At 59.0% G+C, this 18,075-nt stretch overlaps 1 protein-coding gene across 1 annotated transcript; it reads right to left on the bottom strand.

Annotated features, from left to right (window-relative positions):
• Window positions 1-667: 667 nt before the first annotated feature.
• Window positions 668-12,264, bottom strand: DAXX (death domain associated protein). Its single transcript, XM_060237648.1, has 5 exons — window positions 11,968-12,264; window positions 4,846-5,650; window positions 3,137-3,366; window positions 857-1,031; window positions 668-678 (listed from the first exon to the last, which is right to left on the bottom strand). The coding sequence occupies exons 1-5, from the start codon at window positions 12,262-12,264 to the stop codon at window positions 668-670; spliced, it is 1,518 nt and encodes a 505-aa protein (XP_060093631.1).
• Between the last annotated feature and the right edge of the window lie 5,811 nt (window positions 12,265-18,075).

Below are 18,075 nucleotides of genomic sequence, written 5' to 3'. Positions count from 1 at the left end.
TGGGCTGGAAGGGCCACTGGCCTCATCCAACATGGCTTCTCTTATTTTCTTATGTGACACAGAGTGTTGGACTGGAGGGGCCACTGGCCTGATCCAACAGGGCTTCTCTGATGTTCTTATGTGACACAGAGTGTTGGGCTGGAGGGGCCATTGGCCTGACCCAACATGGTTTCTCTTATGTTCTTATGTGACACAGAGTGTTGGACTGGAGGGGCCATTGGCCTGATCCAACATGGCTTCTCTGATGTTCTTATGTGACAGAGTGTTGGGCTGGAGGGGACATTGGCCTGATCCAACATGGCTTCTCTGATGTTCTTATGTGACACAGAGTGTTGGACTGGAGGGGCCACTGGCCTGATCCAACATGGCTTCTCTTATATTCTTATGTGACACAGTGTTGGGCTGGAGGGGCCACTGGCCTGATCCAACATGGCCTCTCTTACGTTCTTACGTGACACAGAGTGTTGGGCTGGATGGGCCACTGGCCTGACCCAACAAGGCTTCTCATGTTCTTCTGTTTTTGGTCCATCGGCTTAGCTGGGCCCTCTCTTGAGCGCCCCCCCTGCAATGACTGCTGTGGCAGAAGCAGCCCTGCCAGGAAGGGGGGGGAGGAAGCCACCCTGAGGGGGGGGCGGCTCTGTGGCAGCTCCCAGGCCCTCTCAACCCTTCATGGCACATCTAACAAGCACCGCAAGAAAGGGCTTCTAGTCAGAGAGGAAGCTGAGCTGCTTCGGCCACAGCTGTGAGGTGGAAAAGGTGGCTGGGCTGGTGTGGGGGGAGGGGCTTCTCAGCAGAAGAGCTCAGCTTGGAGGGGGGAGGTCTGTGGCTGGCTGTCCTGCCCTCCCCCACAACCCACCTGGGCCCGGGCCTTCCTCCTCCTCCTCCTCCTCCTCTCCGCCCTCCAAGCTCTTCTCCAGCTCCGCCTCAAGGTCGGACTCCGAGGAGGACTCTTCTTCCTCCTCCTCCTCCTCGTCCTCCTCTTCCTCGTCTGCCTTCGAAGTCTTTCTGGCCGCTCTGGGACTGAGTCTGCCCTGGGGAGAAGAATCGGGGGGGGGGAGGGGATCATGTCATGCACCCACGCCCTTCCGTGCTCTCTCCTCCCCACCCACCCACCCACCCTCCGCAACCTGGGACAGGCGCTTCACTCTGGAATAAGCCCTGGGGAGGAAAGGCCCGGCACTTCCACAACAAGAAGAAATTGGATTTATATCCCGCCCTACACTCTGAATCTCAGAACGGCTCACCATCTCATTTACCTTCCTCCCCCACAACAGACACCCTGTGAGGCGAGTGGGGCTGAGAGAGCCCTCACAGAAGCTGCCCCTTCAAGGACGACTCTGTGAGAGCAATGGCTGACCCAAGGCCATTCCAGCAGCTGCAAGTGGAGGAGTGGGGAATCCAACCCGGTTCTCCCAGATAAGAGAGCTCTTGCTGACCCAAGGCCATTCCAGCAGCTGCAAGTGGAGGAATGGGGAATCCAACCCGGTTCTCCCAGATAAGAGAGCTCTTGCTGACCCAAGGCCAGCACGAAATGGGGGGGGGGGAGGGCATATCAGCAGCTTCCACCGCCTGCCCCTTCTCCAGAGCTTCTCTGTGCGCCCCCCTTGTTTGCAGCTGGTGCCAGCCCCGTCTCCCTCTCCACTGCTGCCCCAGCATTTCTCCCCCCCTGCAGCCAAGCCAGTCTTCCTGGTGGAGGAGATGCCGCACACACGAGAGGGCAGCTCTGGCCGGCTCCACCACCCAGCCCCCCGCACCTTGGCAGTGAGCACACAGGCAGACGCCCCCCTCCCTCCCTCCCTCCCCCAGCCAGGCCCAGGAAGAATCAGGGAGTGGGAAGGGGCACAGAGGCCATCTAGTCCAACCCCCTGCTCAGCCTAGACTGGGGTGGCCAAACTGTATTTCGGGAGCCACATGCGGCTCTTTCACCCACACTGTGCAGCTCTCCTGCCCTGTTGAGCGGCTTGGAGAAGGCACTGTTGGGCGGAGAGCCAGTTTGGTGTAGTGGTTAAGTGTGTGGACTCTTATCTGGGAGAATCGGGTTTGATTCCCCACTCCTCCACTTGCAGCTGCTGGAATGGCCTTGGGTCAGCCATAGCTCTGGCAGAGGTTGTCCTTGAAAGGGCAGCTGCTGTGAGAGCCCTCTCAAGCCCCACCCACCTCACAGGGTGTCTGTTGTGGGGGAGGAAGGGAAAGGAGATTGTGAGCCGCTCTGAGACTCTTCGGAGTGGAGGGCGGGATAGAAATCCAATATCTTCTTCTATCTTCTTCTCCTCTTGAAAGCACTGCTCCAAGCCAAGCCAGCTGGCAGCTTGGAGAGTGTATTTAAGATCAAAATTTATTTCTTTCCCCCCTTCCCATCTATTTGCCTTCCTTCCTTCCTAAGTTAGAGCCCCGTGGCGCAGAGTGGGAAAGCTGCAGTCCTGCAGTCGGAGCCCTCTGCTCACGACCCGAGTTCGATCCCAGTGGAAGCTGGTTTGGGTAGTCATCTCCAGGTTGACTCAGCCTTTCATCCTTCTGAGGTCGGTCAAAGGAGTCCCCAGCTTGCTGGGGGGGGGGGAGTGGAGAGGACTGGGGAAGGCAGGGGCAAACCACCCCGTAAAAAAATGGTCTGCCGTGAAAACATTGTGAAAGCAGCGTCACCCCCGAGCGGGAGAGGGCTGCTGCTTGCCCAGGGGACCTTTCCTTTCCCTTCCGGCTCTCCAACACCCAACATTTCTTCTCTGTGGCTCTTCTGTTGAGCCAGTTCGGCCACCCCTTGGCCTACAGCCGCCCTGCCCAGGTGTGTCCAGCTGCTGCTTCAAGACTTCCCGGGAGGGGGGCAAGCTCACCACCTCCCACCAGAGCTGCTTCCACTGCTGAGGAGCTCGGACTGCAAAGAGCCAGCCGGAACCTTCCTGCCCCTCATGCAGAGTCGGGACTGCGAGTCCTCAGCTCCCTGCCCCCTCCTCTAAGGGGCAGCAGCCCTTCCCGCCCCCTCCCAAGTCCCTCTGCCTTTGCTCCCGCAGAGAACCCCAGAAGGCCAGGCAGGGAAGGGGCCACGCAGCAAGGCTCTCCTGCTCCCGAGGCGCCAGCAAAGGGCAGCGCGCCCCCACTGGCCCTCCTGCAGGACACCCCCCCACAAGGGACACCCCCTTACCTCTGGGCCGGCAGCCCCCGAGGAGGAGTTGGGAGAGGCCGGCTCCCCCTTCTGGCGGGCGGCAGCGCTGCTGGGGGTCTGCCCCCGCTTCCGGCGCCACTCGTCCTCCTCGCTCTTGTCCTGCAGCTGCGTGTAGTGCGAGACCACCTGCTCCAGCCGCTGCAGGGCCTGTTCCCGGTTGTGCCGCAGGCGGCGGGCCAGCTCGCTGTCCGACAGGGCGGGGTCTGAGCCTGCGGAGAGGCAGAAAAGAGGTTCCGGGGCCCTGAGCCTCCAAGACGCTGCGGGTGGGATCCAACCCACAGCCACGAGGGCGGCGGTTCCGTGGCAGGCAGAAGGTCCCTGCTTCAACCCCCGGCGGCAGCAGCACCTCCAGGGCAAAGGAGCGGGCAGGAAAGGCCCTTCTCTGCCTGAGAGGGACCCTGGAGAAAGAGCGGCTGCCACGCTGAGCAGGCAACAGAGAGCTGGAGGGGCCTGACTCAGCAGACCCCAGCGTCCCTGAGAGCAGAATCGGGGGTGGAAACAAGCGCCCCACTCAGGTGCCACCTCCAGCCAGGAACCCCCCCCCCCCTCCCCATGGCTAGGGCAGGGATCTCGCCAGAACCTGCCAGCAAAGGAAAAGATCTCAAGACCTTCAAGGAAGGCTGTAAGACTAGAGAGGGAGACATGTAAGCTCTTTGTTGCAACTCCGCAACTCTTCGTTGCATTTCTGCCTTGGAGGAGTTGCAAGACTCCTCCAAGGCAGAAGCGATTTAAGAGCACAGGGAGGGAGGGGGTCTCCTGACTGTCCCATCGACCAAAGAAGCCCTTCAGTGGGCACATGAGACAGGGCCTCTTCAGTGGCAGCTCCACAATTCTGGAACTGTCTTCCACAGGAGGTGTGCCTGCCGAACATTTGCAGAACAGCCCCCCAGACCTTCTCGGGCCGAGGGTCATGGCGATGCTTTGGTTTTGCTTCAGTTCAGTTTTGTTAAGATTTCTGCTTGGCTCAACAACCCCAAACCCACTTCGCTGTTCAACAAAAGTCGCACCCCACCGACTGCATTAACGTACTCCGTGTCATCCGCCTTTAGAGCCAGTGAGAAACGCCAACCATAAACAACAGACGTGCCTGCCTGGGTACACACACAAACCTTAAAAAGGTCAAGGTAGACCCCTGTGCAAGAACCAGACATTTCTGACTCGGGTGACGCTGCTTTCACAACGTTTTCACGGCAGACTTTTTACGGGGTGGTTTGCCATTGCCTTCCCCAGTCCTCTGCACTTTCTGCCCAGCAAGCTGGGGACTCCTTTGACCCTCGGCAGGAGGGAAGGCTGAGTCAACCTGGAGCCGGCTACCTGAACCAGCTTCTGCCGGAATCGAACTCAGGTCATGAGCAGAGGGCTCTGACTGCAGTACTGCAGCTTTCCCGCTCTGCACCACGGGGCTCTACACAAACCTTAGCTTATCTATCTCCTGGTCTCAGTTGCCCTGGTATCCAGCAGTGACCTTCCTAATTCTCCCTTCCAACTCCCGTCTGCTTTGCCCCCTCATCTGAGCCAAGGTCCCACTGCTGCGGCCTTTGGGGGCAACGCTGAGCCTGGCACTGCCCTCCACTGGCACGACAGCCCCTCCGCTCCGCCCCTCCACTGCTGGGAGAAGGCTGGAGAGGCCAGTGATGCTCGTGCCGCCCAGTGGCAGAGCTCCCCGCCTCCCCCCTCCCCCGGCTCACCTGGCCGGTACTGGTCGGTGAGGTGGCTGCCGAAGTTGTAGACCAGGTCGAGGTGGCGGCGCTCCTGCAGGCGGTTGCCCACCTCGCGGAAGGCGTCTGCGGCCATGCTCTCCATCTGGCGCTTGGGCAGGCCCAGGCTGTGGCGGCTATTGGCCTTCAGCACCACCTTCAGGATGTCGTTGTAGTCGGGGAAGGCCTCCGGGTGGTTGATGAGGCGCTCGATGCGGCGGTTGACCTCCGGGTAGCGGGTCCCCCGGTAGGGGATGCGCTGCTCGATGACGCGCCCCGTCAGGCTGTTGCAGTCCTTCAGCTCGCAGAGGCGCTCGAAGATGCGCATCATGCGCCGCTTCAGGCGGTTCTCCTGCAGGTAGGCCGAGTCCTCGCGGTCCAGCTCCTCCAAGTCCAGCTCCCGCTCCTGCAGCCGCCGGATCTCCACCGCGTAGACCTGCAGCAGGTTCTCCAAGTACCGGATCTGCCGCTTGGAGCCCCTCCGCCGCTCCGGGGGCTCGGCCTGCGGCTCTGCGGGGTCTGCGGGGGCAGAGGAGGCCTCGGGGGGCTCTGCGGGGGCGGAGGAGCTCAGGGGCAGCTTCCTCTTCTGGGAGTGGGCCTTGAAGACCGTGCACAGCTCGTTGATGTAGACGTAGACCTTGCTGCGCTTGGCCTGCACGCGGCTCAGGCAGCGGCCCAGGACGTTGCAGAACTCCACGGAGGCCAGGAACTGCGGGGTGGTCTTCTGGTGGCGGCCGGCCAGGTACGTCATCACCTCCGGGTGCTCCTTCGTGTGCTGCGAGCAGAAGTCCACAAACTGCAGGGGAGGGGGAAAGGCAACTCAGAGCACGCCAGAATGAGGGGAGGGGGCAAAACCCTCCCTGACCCCCAGGAATCCAGCAAGCCACACTGCAGCTGCCAGACAAGCACAGCGCGAGGGTTGTGATGAGACCGCTCTCCCCTCCAGACGGCTTGCCCGCCCGAAGGAAAACCGAAGAGTATCGGCACCCACGAAATAGCCCCGGGAAGCGGGGGCTTTTCCTCCCCTCCCAGCAGGCCCCTCTAATATCCACAGAGCCCTTCGAAGAGGAGTCCCCTTGGAAGAGAAACATCCCTGGAGGTGACTTGGGAGGATCACAGAGCCTTACTGGGACCAGCTGGCCGCTCTCCTCTTTCAAGTTCCAGGGGGAGTGTGGAGGGGCAGAGGCCTCTCACCCACGCTGCACTCAAGACACACAAGACAAGGCGCTGCACAGCTCCTGACACACAGACGCTTTGAGGACCTGCAGCCGCACACACACACGCCCCAGAAGCCTCGGATAGCCAGCAGGCGGCAGCCAGCTTCCTTCTCTCCTCTCCTGCCATGGAAGAAGTGCCCGAGGCGGCCAGGCCTCACCCGCCTGAGCTGCAGGTGCTCAGGCAGGACGCTCCACCCCCCCCCCCGGCTCCTCTGGGGCCACACTTCCCGCTTCCCAGCAGCCAGACAAGGCAACGAGCAACTCTCTTCCCGGGGCAGAAAGGCAGCAGCACACAGGGAAGGGCCGAGACAGCAGAACAGCCACAGTCAAGCCCAGGAGCGCTTCTAGGGCAACACGCTGCGCAGGGCGATCTCACGCTGCCCATCAGGGGATGCCATAAGCAAGGACGCACTCGGAGGGCTGCCCTACAGAGGAGGGGGCGGAATTGTTTTCTGTGCCCCGGAAGGGAGGACCAGAACCAGCGGGTTGAAAGTAAATCAGAAGTTTCGGGCTGAACGTTAGGAAGAACTTCCTGACCACTAGAGCAGTTCCTCAGTGGAACAGGCTTCCTCCTGGGGAGGTGGTGGGCTCTCCTTCCTTGGAGGTTTTTAAGCAGAGGCTAAGAACATAAGAGAAGCCCTGTTGGATCAGGCCATGGCCCATCCAGTCCAACACTCTGCGTCACACAGCGGCCAAAAAAGAATTATATATATATACACACACATATACATATATACACACACTGCAGCTAATAGCCACTGATGGACCTCTGCTCCATATTTTTATCTAACCCCCTCTTGAAGGTGGCTATGCTTGTGGCCGCCACCACCTCCTGTGGCAGTGAATTCCACATGTTAATCACCCTTTGGCTGACGAAGGACTTCCTTTTATCCATTTTAATCTGACCGCTCAGCAATTTCATCGAATGCCCATGAGTTCTTGTATTGTGAGAAAGGGAGAAAAGGGCTTCTTTCTCTACTTTCTCCATCCCATGCATTATCTTGTAAACCTCTATCATGTCACCCCGCAGTCGATGTTTCTCCAAGCTAAAGAGCCCCAAGCGTTCTGACAGCAATGAGAATCCTGTGAATTTAGGGGGAGGTGTTGGTGAGTTTCCTGCATTGTGCAGGGGTTGGACTAGATGACCCTGGAGGTCCCTTCCAACTCTAAGATTCCTGACCGCTAGAGCGGTTCCTCAGTGGAACAGGCTTCCTCCTTGGGAGGTGGTGGGACCTCCTTCCTTGGAGGTTTCTAAAGAGAGGCTCGATGGCCCTCTGACAGCGATGAGGATCTTGTGAATGAGGCAGGAGGGGCTGCTTGCCCCAGGGCTTCATTCTCGTGGCCCCTTCTTGCATGCCCAGGGAAATGCTGGTCACCACTGCGGGGTCAAGCAACAACTGCTGAGCATTTCTCCAGGTCAGTTTTGACAGGGATCCTGGAGGATTTTTTTTTTTTTAACATGAACATATGAAGCTGCCTCAGACCCCCCTGGGTCCCTCAAAGTCAGTCTTGTCTTCTCAGCCTGGCAGCGGCTCTCCAGGGTCTCCAGCTGAGGTTTTTCACTCTTCACTCCTATTTGCCTGGACCCTTTTGAGTTGGAGATGCCGGGGATTGAACCTGGGACCTTTCTGCTTACCAAGCAGATGCTCTGCCACTGAGCCACTGTCCCTCCCCTAAATAATATGAACCTCTGAAGCTGCCTTCTACTGAATCAGACCCCCCTACGTCCCTCAAAGTCAGTCTTGTCTACTCAGACTGGCAGCGTCTCTCCAGGGTCTCCAGCTGAGGTTTTACACTCAGATTTGCCTGGACCCTTTTGAGTTGGAGATGCCGGGGATTGAACCTGGGACCTTCTCCTTACCAAGCTGATGCTTGACCACTGAGCCACCGTCCCTCCCGTTTTGCCTTCTTCTGAGCCTGGAAAAGGGTCACGGTGGGTCTGTGAGTGAAAGTGATACTTGAGAATTTCCTGCCCTGTGCAGGGGGCTGGACTAGATGGCCCTGGGACCCTTCCAATGCTGTGATTCTACCCTTCCGAGTCCAAGCCCCCTTGCCCAGAAATGGGGGAGGGGGGCCTGTTACTTCACCTGAGCTCGAGAACGGACAGCAAGACCCCCTCCCCAAAGCGTCCTCCACCAGCGAGCCCTGTGACCTCTTCCCTTCCGAGAGACAAGCCCCCTCTCAAAGTCTCGCCCCAGAAAGACACCACACCGCTTCCCAGGCAACTGAACAGCCAAGCCTCTACTGCAAGCAGGGCTCCGGACGGTGCCACGGCAGCCAGAAGAGAAAACCCACCCGGGCAGCAAAGCGGGGGGGGGGGGGGGAACCGCCTGGCACAGCACCGCCCTCTTGCCCCTCACCAGCCCTGCCCAGCCGTCCTTCCCCTTCACAGCAAGCAGCCTTGTGGGGGAACCGTCTCCCGGGCAGAACCCCGATCCAAAGCCACCTCAGGATCCTGAACACGACAGGACATTCCAGCTGCGATGGGCACACAACCAGACAGGCCCCCAACGGCCCCCGACTCAAGAGGCGGGCATTCCCCACCCGCTCCCCACGCTGAGCAGAGCAAGGGAGGCAGCTCACCTGCAGGCTGCAGTGTCTCTGGAGGGCACCCCACAGAGGAGGTCCCTGCACTCCCCAGGCTCCAGCCCCACACCCCCAGGAGCTCCCCACCCTGGAGCTGCCGCCGGCCCGAGACCCAGCAGGCCGAAAGCGCAGCTGCCCCAGCAGCATCCGGGAGGAGGAGGAGGAGGAGGGGAAGGTGCAGGGAGGGGGTGCAGAAGGCACACCTTGCTGGGCCCACAGAGGGTTGCCAGCCTCCAGGGGGGGCCTGGAGATCTCTCCAGCTTTGGAGGGGGGACCTGTGCCAGAGTGCCACATGGAAGCCCCTCCCCAACGTCAAGAACGGGTTCTTGCCACGACTGCAGGCACCACTGGGGCAGCTCTGCTTTTTGCACAAGGCCTGCGTGTCAAGGAAGAACTCCCTCTGCCCTGCCGACAGAAGGGGCTCAGGCACATTCCACAGCTCAGCTGCGAAGGTCATCCCTTATCTGGAGGGCCTGTCTGAGAAGACCTCTGGAATTCTCTTCCCACGCTCACCTCGCTTATCTGTTAACTGGCTGGGGGAGAGTAGAATGCAGCTCTTTGTTGGTCAGCTCTAACAAAGAACATCTTGACTGTGAACATGAGCACAGAATCATAGAGCTGGAAGGGACCTCCAGGGTCATCTAGTCCAGTCCCCTGCACAATGCAGGAAACTCACAAACCCCTCCCCCTAAATTCACAAGATCTTCATTGCTGTCAGGTGGCCATCTAGCCTCTGTTGAAAACCTCCAAGGAAGGAGAGCCCATCACCTCCCAAGGAGGAAGCCTGTTCCACTGAGGAACCGCTCTAACGGTCAGGAAGTTCTTGCTAATTATAGAATCATAGAGGTGGAAGGGACCTCCAGAGTCATCTAGTCCAACCCCCTGGACAATGCAGGAAACTCACAAACCCCTCCCCCTCAATTCACAGGATCCGCATTGCTGTCAGATGGCCATCTAGCCTCTGTTGAGAAACCTCCAAGGAAGGAGAACCCACCACCTCCCCAGGAGGAAGCCTGTTCCACTGAGGAACCGCTCTAAACTCACAAACCCCTCCCCCTAAATTCACAGAATCTTCATTGCTGTCAGATGGCCCTCTAGCCTCTGTTGAAAACCTCCAAGAAAGGAGAGACCACCACCTCCCAAGGAGGAAGCCTATTCCACTGAGGAACGCTCTAACAGTCAGGAATCCTAGAGTTGGAAGGGATCTCCAGGGTCATCTAGTCCAACCCCCTGCACAATGCAGGAAACTCACAAACCTCTCCCCCTCAATTCACAGGGTCCACATTGCTGTCAGGTGGCCATCCAGCCTCTGTTGAAAAACCTCCCAGGAAGGAGAGCCCACCACCTCCCGAGGAAGCCTGTTAGAATCATAGAAGAGTTGGGAGGGACCTCCAGGGTCCTCTAGTCTAACCCCTGCACAATGCAGTAAACTCACAAAACCCTCCCCCCTAAATGGGATGCTCACTTAAGCCTTATTTGAACTATATCCAAGAGACTGAGTTAATAAGAATTGTACAGAACTTGACACCCCAACTCTGCCCTCTCCTGGCTCCACCCCCAAGATCCCCAGCTAGGGTTGCCAGCCTCCAGGTGGGGCCTGGAGATCTGATGCTTTGAAGAAGAAGAATTGCAGATTTATACCCTGCCCTTCTCCCTGAATCAGAGACCAGAGCAGCCTACAATCTCCTATATCTTCTCCCCTCACAACAGACACCCTGTGAGGTGGGTGGGGCTGAGAGAAGAATTGCAGATTTATACTCTGTCCTTCTCCCTAAATCAGAGACTCAGAGCAGTTTACAATCTCCTATATCTTCTCCCCCCACAAGAGACACCCTGTGAGGTGGATGGGGCTGGAGAGGGCTCTCCCAGCAGCTGCCCTTTCAAGGACAACCTCTGCCAGAGCTCTGGCTGACCCAAGGCCATTCCAGCAGGTACAAGTGGAGGAGTGGGGAATCAAACCCGATTCTCCCAGATAAGAGAGCTATGGCTGACCCAAGGCCATTCCAGCAGCTGCAAGTGGAGGAGTGGGGAATCAAACCCAGTTCTCCAAGATAAGAGTCCACTCAATTATCCACTACACCAAACTGGCTCTCGACCACTGCTCTCCAGCTGGCAGAGACCAGCTCCCCAACAGAAACATGGCTGCTCTAGAGGGCGGAGCCTATGGGGTTGCGTCTCCCAGGGTTGCCATCCTCCCGGAGAGCTCCCTGGGAGGGAGGGAGGGCGGCCTGGCTGCTCTGGAGGGCGGAGCCTATGGTGTTGCACCTGCTGAAGCCCCTCCCCTGTCCCCTGGGGTTGCCATCCTCCCGGCGGGGCCTGGAGAGCTCCCTGGGAGGGCGGCCTGGCTGCTCTGGAGGGCGGAGCCTATGGCTGAAGCCCCTCCCCTGTCTCCTGGGGTTGCCATCCTCCCGGCGGGGCCTGGAGAGCTCCCTGGGAGGGCGGCCTGGCTGCTCTGGAGGGCGGAGCCTATGGCTGAAGCCCCTCCCCTGTCTCCCGGGGTTGCCATCCTCCCGGCGGGGCCTGGAGAGCTCCCTGTGAGGGAGGGAGGGCGCCTGGCTGCTCTGGAGGGCAGAGCCTGTGGCTGAAGCCCCTCCCCTGTCTCCTGGGGTTGCCACACTCCCGGCGGGGCCTGGAGAGCTCCCTGTGAGGGAGGGAGGGCGGCCTGGCTGCTCTGGAGGGCGGAGCCTGTGGCTGAAGCCCCTCCCCTGTCTCCCAGGGTTGCCACCCTCCCGGCAGGGCCTGGAGAGCTCCCTGTGAGGGAGGGAGGGCGGCCTGGCTGCTCTGGAGGGCGGAGCCTGTGGCTGAAGCCCCGCCCCTGTCTCCCAGGGTTGCCACCCTCCCGGCGGGGCCTGGAGTGCTCCCTGTGAGGGAGGGAGGCCTGGCTTATCTGGAGGGCGGAGCCTGTGGCTGAAGCCCCTCCCATCTCCTGGGGTTGCCACCCTTCCGGCGGGGCCTGGAGAGCTCCCTGGGAGGGAGGGAGGGCGGCCTGGCTGCTCTGGAGGGCGGAGCCTGTGGCTGAAGCCCCTCCCCTGTCTCCCAGGGTTGCCACCCTCCCGGCAGGGCCTGGAGAGCTCCCTGTGAGGGAGGGCGGCCTGGCTGCTCTGGAGGGCGGAGCCTGTGGCTGAAGCCCCTCCCATCTCCTGGGGTTGCCACCCTCCCGGCGGGGCCTGGAGTGCTCCCTGTGAGGGAGGGAGGGCGGCCTGGCTTATCTGGAGGGTGGAGCCTGTGGCTGAAGCCCCTCCCATCTCCTGGGGTTGCCACCCTCCCGGCGGGGCCTGGAGCCCCCTCCCTCCCCCCCCGGCCTGCTGACCTCCTGGAAGAGGCGGCGGTTGTGGCTGCGGAGGCTGGCGGGGTCCTTGCCGGCGGGCGGCGGGGGGTGCGGGGCGGGGGACGGGGGGTCGAGGACGATGACGCCCCCCTCGCAGGAGGCCATGCCGCCCCCCAGGGAACGCGAGGCCTCCACGTGGCCCCTCCTCCAGCAGCCTCTCCCGCCTCCGCTCCGCTTCCTGCCGCGCCCCACTGCGCAGGACCGGAAGCGCCGGGCCCAACGGGCGCCGCCATCTTCCCCTTCCTTCCGGTGGGCGGGGCCGCGCCTCCCCGCCGCCATTTTCCTGTACGGAAGAAGCGCGCGCCTCGTCCCACGTGACTCCCCGGGCGGAGGCCGACATCTTTCGCCACCTGCGCATGCGCTGCTGCTGGTGCCTGCTCGGCGCTTCCCCCCCCTCCAGCCAAGCAAACGAGGGCGGCTGCCGCGGAGGGAGCGCGCATGCGCGGGTCGTGCTCTGCCCACAAAATGGCGGCGGGGAAGGAGGCTATGCCCAGGGTTGCCAACCCCCAGGTGGGGGCGGGGGATCTCCCGCCCCCTTCAGGGAAATGGCTGCTGGGCGCTCCATTCATCCCTATGGAGAGACTCCCATAGGGCTGAATGGCGAATTGGGGCTCTGCATTTGCAGCACAGCATCCCCCAAACGCCCTCCAAGGCGCCCCCCCTTCATTGCTTCCGGCGGAGAGGAGGTGGGCGGTGCTCCCCTTGCAGGGTGGGGGTCAAGTGTGCTTCCACAGCCCCAGATATTCCTGGAGCTGGACTTGGCAGCCCTTGACCCCCTCCCTTCCCCCCAGTGCAGAGGGGGCCCCCTCTGCAGGCACTGCCCCTCCCTCCGCAAGGGAAGCCCCCAAGTCAGGAGTCTCTGCAGCAGCCACACTCAGGGCCATGGAACCCCCCGGGCCTAATACAGACAGCGGCCTCTTCTCTCAGCCACCCCCTTGCCGTGACGCTCCCTTGGCCGTCAGGACACCCCTGGAGCAGACTCGGTTCCGGCTCCGCTCGCCTGCTACGACACACAGCGCTTCCCAACTGTTTTCAGCTGCACTCGGCCCCCAGTTACATGTGCATAGTCCCCCTCCTAACCCCCCCCCCCCCGAAGCCTCTTCGCATGTGTCTGACGAAGGGAGCATGCACACTACGGCCTATACCCAGAGTTAAAACTTTGGTCTTAAAAGCGCTGCTGGAGTCAGCTGAGATACAGCCCCAGCACATTTTGACGTGTCCTGGTGCATTCCAATAGGAGGAAGGCACGATCTGAGATCCGGGTGACAGCATCGCCAATGGCCTCGAATCAGAGCCCAACAGGAAGACAGCAGGGTTTACGGTCTAGTTTAACCAGTTCTCTCTAGTTTAACCAGCTCCATCCAAGATTGAGATTCACCAATGGAAGAAAGCCAAGTCAGGTTAATGTTGCTTGTGCATCCGATGTTTGCTTGAATAATGTATGTTTGATGTCTGCCTGCACCATCTGGGGTATGAGACCCTGCAGTGTCTGGAGGCTTCCAAGTCTTGTGGGCCCAGAACGCCCTGCCAGGACATGAATAAAAAGCTCTTTCGGTTCTTCTCTCCTCACTGGACTCCGTTGTGTGTTGCTCAATTGGGCTTCAGAGCACCATAAGAACATAAGAGAAGCCATGTTGGATCAGGCCAACGGCCCATGCAGTCCAACACTCTGTGTCACATAAGAACATAAGAGAAGCCCTGTTGGATCAGGCCAGTGGCCCATTCAGTCCAACACTCTGTGTCACATAAGAACATAAGAGAAGCCCTGTTGGATCAGGCCAGTGGCCCCTCCAGTCCAACACTCTGTGTCACATAAGAGAACCCATGTTGGATCAGGCCAATGGCCCATCCAGTCCAACACTCTGTGTCACATAAGAACATAAGAGAAGCCCTGTTGGATCAGGCCAATGGCCCATCCAGTCCAACACTCTGTGTCACATAAGAACATAAGAGAAGCCCTGTTGGATCAGGCCAATGGCCCCTCCAGTCCAACACTCTGTGTCACATAAGAACATAAGAGAAGCCCTGTTGGATCAGGCCAGTGGCCCCTCCAGTCCAACACTCTGTGTCACATAAGAACATAAGAGAAGCCCTGTTGGATCAGGCCAATGGCCCATCCAGTCCAACACTCTGTGTCACATAAGAACATAAGAGAAGCCCTGTTGGATCAGGCCAACAGCCCCTCCAGTCCAACACTCTGTGTCACATAAGAACATAAGAGAAGCCCTGTTGGATCAGGCCAATGGCTCCTCCAGTCCAACACTCTGTGTCACATAAGAACAGAAGAGAAGCCCTGTTGGATCAGGCCAGTGGCCCCTCCAGTCCAACACTCTGTGTCACATAAGAACAGAAGAGAAGCCCTGTTGGATCAGGCCAATGGCTCCTCCAGTCCAACACTCTGTGTCACATAAGAACAGAAGAGAAGCCCTGTTGGATCAGGCCAACAGCCCCTCCAGTCCAACACTCTGTGTCACATAAGAACATAAGAGAAGCCCTGTTGGATCAGGCCAGTGGCCCCTCCAGTCCAACACTCTGTGTCACATAAGAACAGAAGAGAAGCCCTGTTGGATCAGGCCAGTGGCCCCTCCAGTCCAACGCTCTATGTCACATAAGGACATAAGAGAAGCGATGTTGGATCAGGCCAACGGCCCCTCCAGTCCAACACTCTGTGTCACACAGTGGCAAAAAATTTTATATATACACAAACACTGTGGCTAATAGCCACTGATGGACCTCTGCTCCATATTTTTATCTAAACCCCTCTTGAAGGTGGCTATGCTTGTGGCCGTCACCACCTCCTGTGGCAGTGAATTCCACATGTTAATCACCCTTTGGGGTGAAGAAGTACTATCCTTTTATCCCTTTTAACCTGTCTGCTCAGCAATTTCATCGAATGCCCACGAGTTCTTGTATTGTGAGAAAGGGAGAAAAGTACCATGACCCACAGGGTTCTGTGGAGCAGTCTTTCTACTGAAGGAGCAGTAAGATTCAGGCTGATTACAAAAGACGGCCTCTGTCTTCTCAGCATGACGGCCACAAAACGGCCCATGTGCAGGAGGGCCAGGAATCTCAGTGGTGATTGGAAAGGCCAGTGCAGGCTTGAGCTGCAGCACACCAGCACTGGAACGAGAGAGGTGTCCATCTCATCCAAGGGAACTGGTTGCCCACTGTGCCAGACGTGACAGAGAGGCTGAGACCCTCCCCTGAGGACCCGCCTCTTGGCTCTGGGAGTCAGAGATTTACTAACAAGCCTCTTCTGGGGAGGCAGGGTTGCGGTGTGGTTAAGTGTGCGGACTCTATCTGGGAGAATCGGGTTTGATTCCCCACTTGCACCTGTTGGAATGGGCTTGGGTCAGCCAGAGCTCTCTTATCTGGGAGAACCGGATTGGATTCCCCACTCCTCCACTTGCAGCTGCTGGAATGGCCTTGGGTCAGCCAGAGCTCTCTTATCTGGGAGAACCGGATTGGATTCCCCACTCCTCCACTTGCAGCTGCTGGAATGGCCTTGGGTCAGCCAGAGCTCTCTTATCTGGGAGAACCGGATTGGATTCCCCACTCCTCCACTTGCAGCTGCTGGAATGGCCTTGGGTCAGCCAGAGCTCTCTTATCTGGGAGAACCGGATTGGATTCCCCACTCCTCCACTTGCAGCTGCTGGAATGGCCTTGGGTCAGCCAGAGCTCTCTTATCTGGGAGAACCGGGTTTGATTCCCCACTCCTCCACTTGCACCTGCTGGAATGGCCTTGGGTCAGCCAGAGCTCTCTTATCTGGGAGAACCGGATTGGATTCCCCACTCCTCCACTTGCAGCTGCTGGAATGGCCTTGGGTCAGCCAGAGCTCTCTTATCTGGGAGAACCGGATTGGATTCCCCACTCCTCCACTTGCAGCTGCTGGAATGGCCTTGGGTCAGCCAGAGCTCTCTTATCTGGGAGAACCGGATTGGATTCCCCACTCCTCCACTTGCAGCTGCTGGAATGGCCTTGGGTCAGCCAGAGCTCTCTTATCTGGGAGAACTGGGTTGGATTCCCCACTCCTCCACTGGCAGCTGCTGGGATGGCCTTGGGTCAGCCAGAGCTCTCTTATCTGGGAGAACTGGGTTGGATTCCCCACTCCTCCACTTGCAGCTGCTGGAATGGCCTTGGGTCAGCCAGAGCTCTCTTATCTGGGAGAACTGGGTTCGATTCCCCACTCCTCCACTTGCAGCTGCTGGAATGGCCTTGGGTCAGCCAGAGCTCTCTTATCTGGGAGAACTGGGTTGGATTCCCCACTCCTCCACTTGCAGCTGCTGGAATGGCCTTGGGTCAGCCAGAGCTCTCTTATCTGGGAGAACTGGGTTCGATTCCCCACTCCTCCACTTGCAGCTGCTGGAATGGCCTTGGGTCAGCCAGAGCTCTTATCTGGGAGAACTGGGTTTGATTCCCCACTTCTCCACTTGCAGCTGCTGGAATGGTCTTGGGTCAGCCATAGCTCTCTTATCTGGGAGAACTGGGTTGGATTCCCCACTCCTCCACTGGCAGCTGCTGGGATGGCCTTGGGTCAGCCAGAGCTCTCGGCAGAAATGTCCTTGAAAGGGCAGCCGCTGGGAGAGCCCTCTCAGCCCCACCCACCTCACAGGGTGTCTATTGTGGGGGAGGAAGGGAAAGGAGATTGTGGAGGGCGGGATATAAATCCAATATCTTCCCTGAATCTCTTTAATCCCCTTTTAACTCGAACTGTGCGTGTGGCCACCTTTGGTAAATTCCACATTGGAAACCCTCTTCGCGTCGAGAAGTCTTTCCTTTTGTCTGCCCTTCAGCTCCACTTGAGTTCCAGACATTTGGGAGAGCAAAAGACGGTGTCTGCAACTGGGGGGGGGGGGGGGGGACTTGAGAGGAGCTGACCTCCTCCTTCTGCCTTAAGCACTCGGCAGTATATGCTGGTGACCCGAGAGCAGCGGCCGGATGGGGAGAGGGCTTTGGCTGTGGCCCAGACATCCCTGGGGAGAGATGGCCTCCCTGGACGGTTGCGGGTCCCTCGTTACGGTTCCTTCCGGCGCTGACTTTTCTTGCAACGGGCTGGTCTTGTTGTCGTGCCCTTTGCCACCCTGACGGACACCAACCATTTCTGCACTGCGGAGGCTGCTGCAACGCTGAAAGAGGCGAGTCTGATTTCCGCCCGTGCTGCTCTGCCGCTTCCAAAGCTAGCCGTGCTGATGTGGAAGGAGCTGCTTCCCTCCCGCCCCCCTTCGGAATCAGCCCAGGGCTCAAGACCCTTTTGCTGCAGCAGCACGGCTGACTCTTCCCCCACGAGGCCCCACAGCAGCCGCCCCAAGTGCCTCCAGGGCCACCTAGAAACCAGCCTGCTTGTCTCATTACACAAGAGAAGCCCTGCTGGGTCAGGCCAGTGGCCCCTCCAGTGGGGCCAGGACAGCAGAAGTCCTCCCACTGAACCCCCCCCTCCCCAAGCACCAGGAATACAGAGCATCACTGCCCCAGACAGAGTCCCAACGATACGCTGTGGCTAGTAGCCACTGATGGGCCTCTGCTCCATATGTTGATCCAGTCCCCTCTTGAAGCTGGCTATGCCTGTAGCCGCCACCTCCTCCTGTGGCAGTGAATTCCACATGTTAATCACCCTTTGGTGAAGAAGTACTTCCTTTTATCCGTTCTAACCTGACTGCTCAGCAATTTCATCGAATGCCCACGAGTTCTTGTATTGTGAGAAAGGGAGAAAAGGACTTCTTTCTCTACTTTCTCCATTCCATGCATTATCTTGTAGACCTCCATCATGTCACCCCGCAGTTTCTCCAAGCTAAAGAGTCCCAAGCGTTTCAACCTTTCTTCATAGGGAAAGTGTTCCAGCCCTTGAATCCTTCTAGTTGCCCTTTCCCCAATGCTGAAGCAGTGGAGCTTGCAGATGGAGGAGGGAGAAACTCCGGCTGCTGCCATCAGGGTGGACCCCTCCCCCCACTCCCACGCAAACCGGGCCTCCTTCCTTCCAAGCACACAAAAGACCCTGCACACCCCCCCCCCCCGCAAAACCCTGCAGAGGGACGTGCCTAGAGCTGAACCAGCTTCCAGGCTTGCGGACCGGGCTCAAAATAAACGCTTCC

Source organism: Heteronotia binoei, chromosome 5 (genome assembly GCF_032191835.1).
Source record: "Heteronotia binoei isolate CCM8104 ecotype False Entrance Well chromosome 5, APGP_CSIRO_Hbin_v1, whole genome shotgun sequence".
In the NCBI taxonomy this organism is placed as follows: Eukaryota; Metazoa; Chordata; class Lepidosauria; order Squamata; family Gekkonidae; genus Heteronotia; species Heteronotia binoei.
The sequence above is the reverse complement of the archived record's forward strand: the minus strand, read 5'-3'. Positions and strand labels throughout refer to the sequence as shown.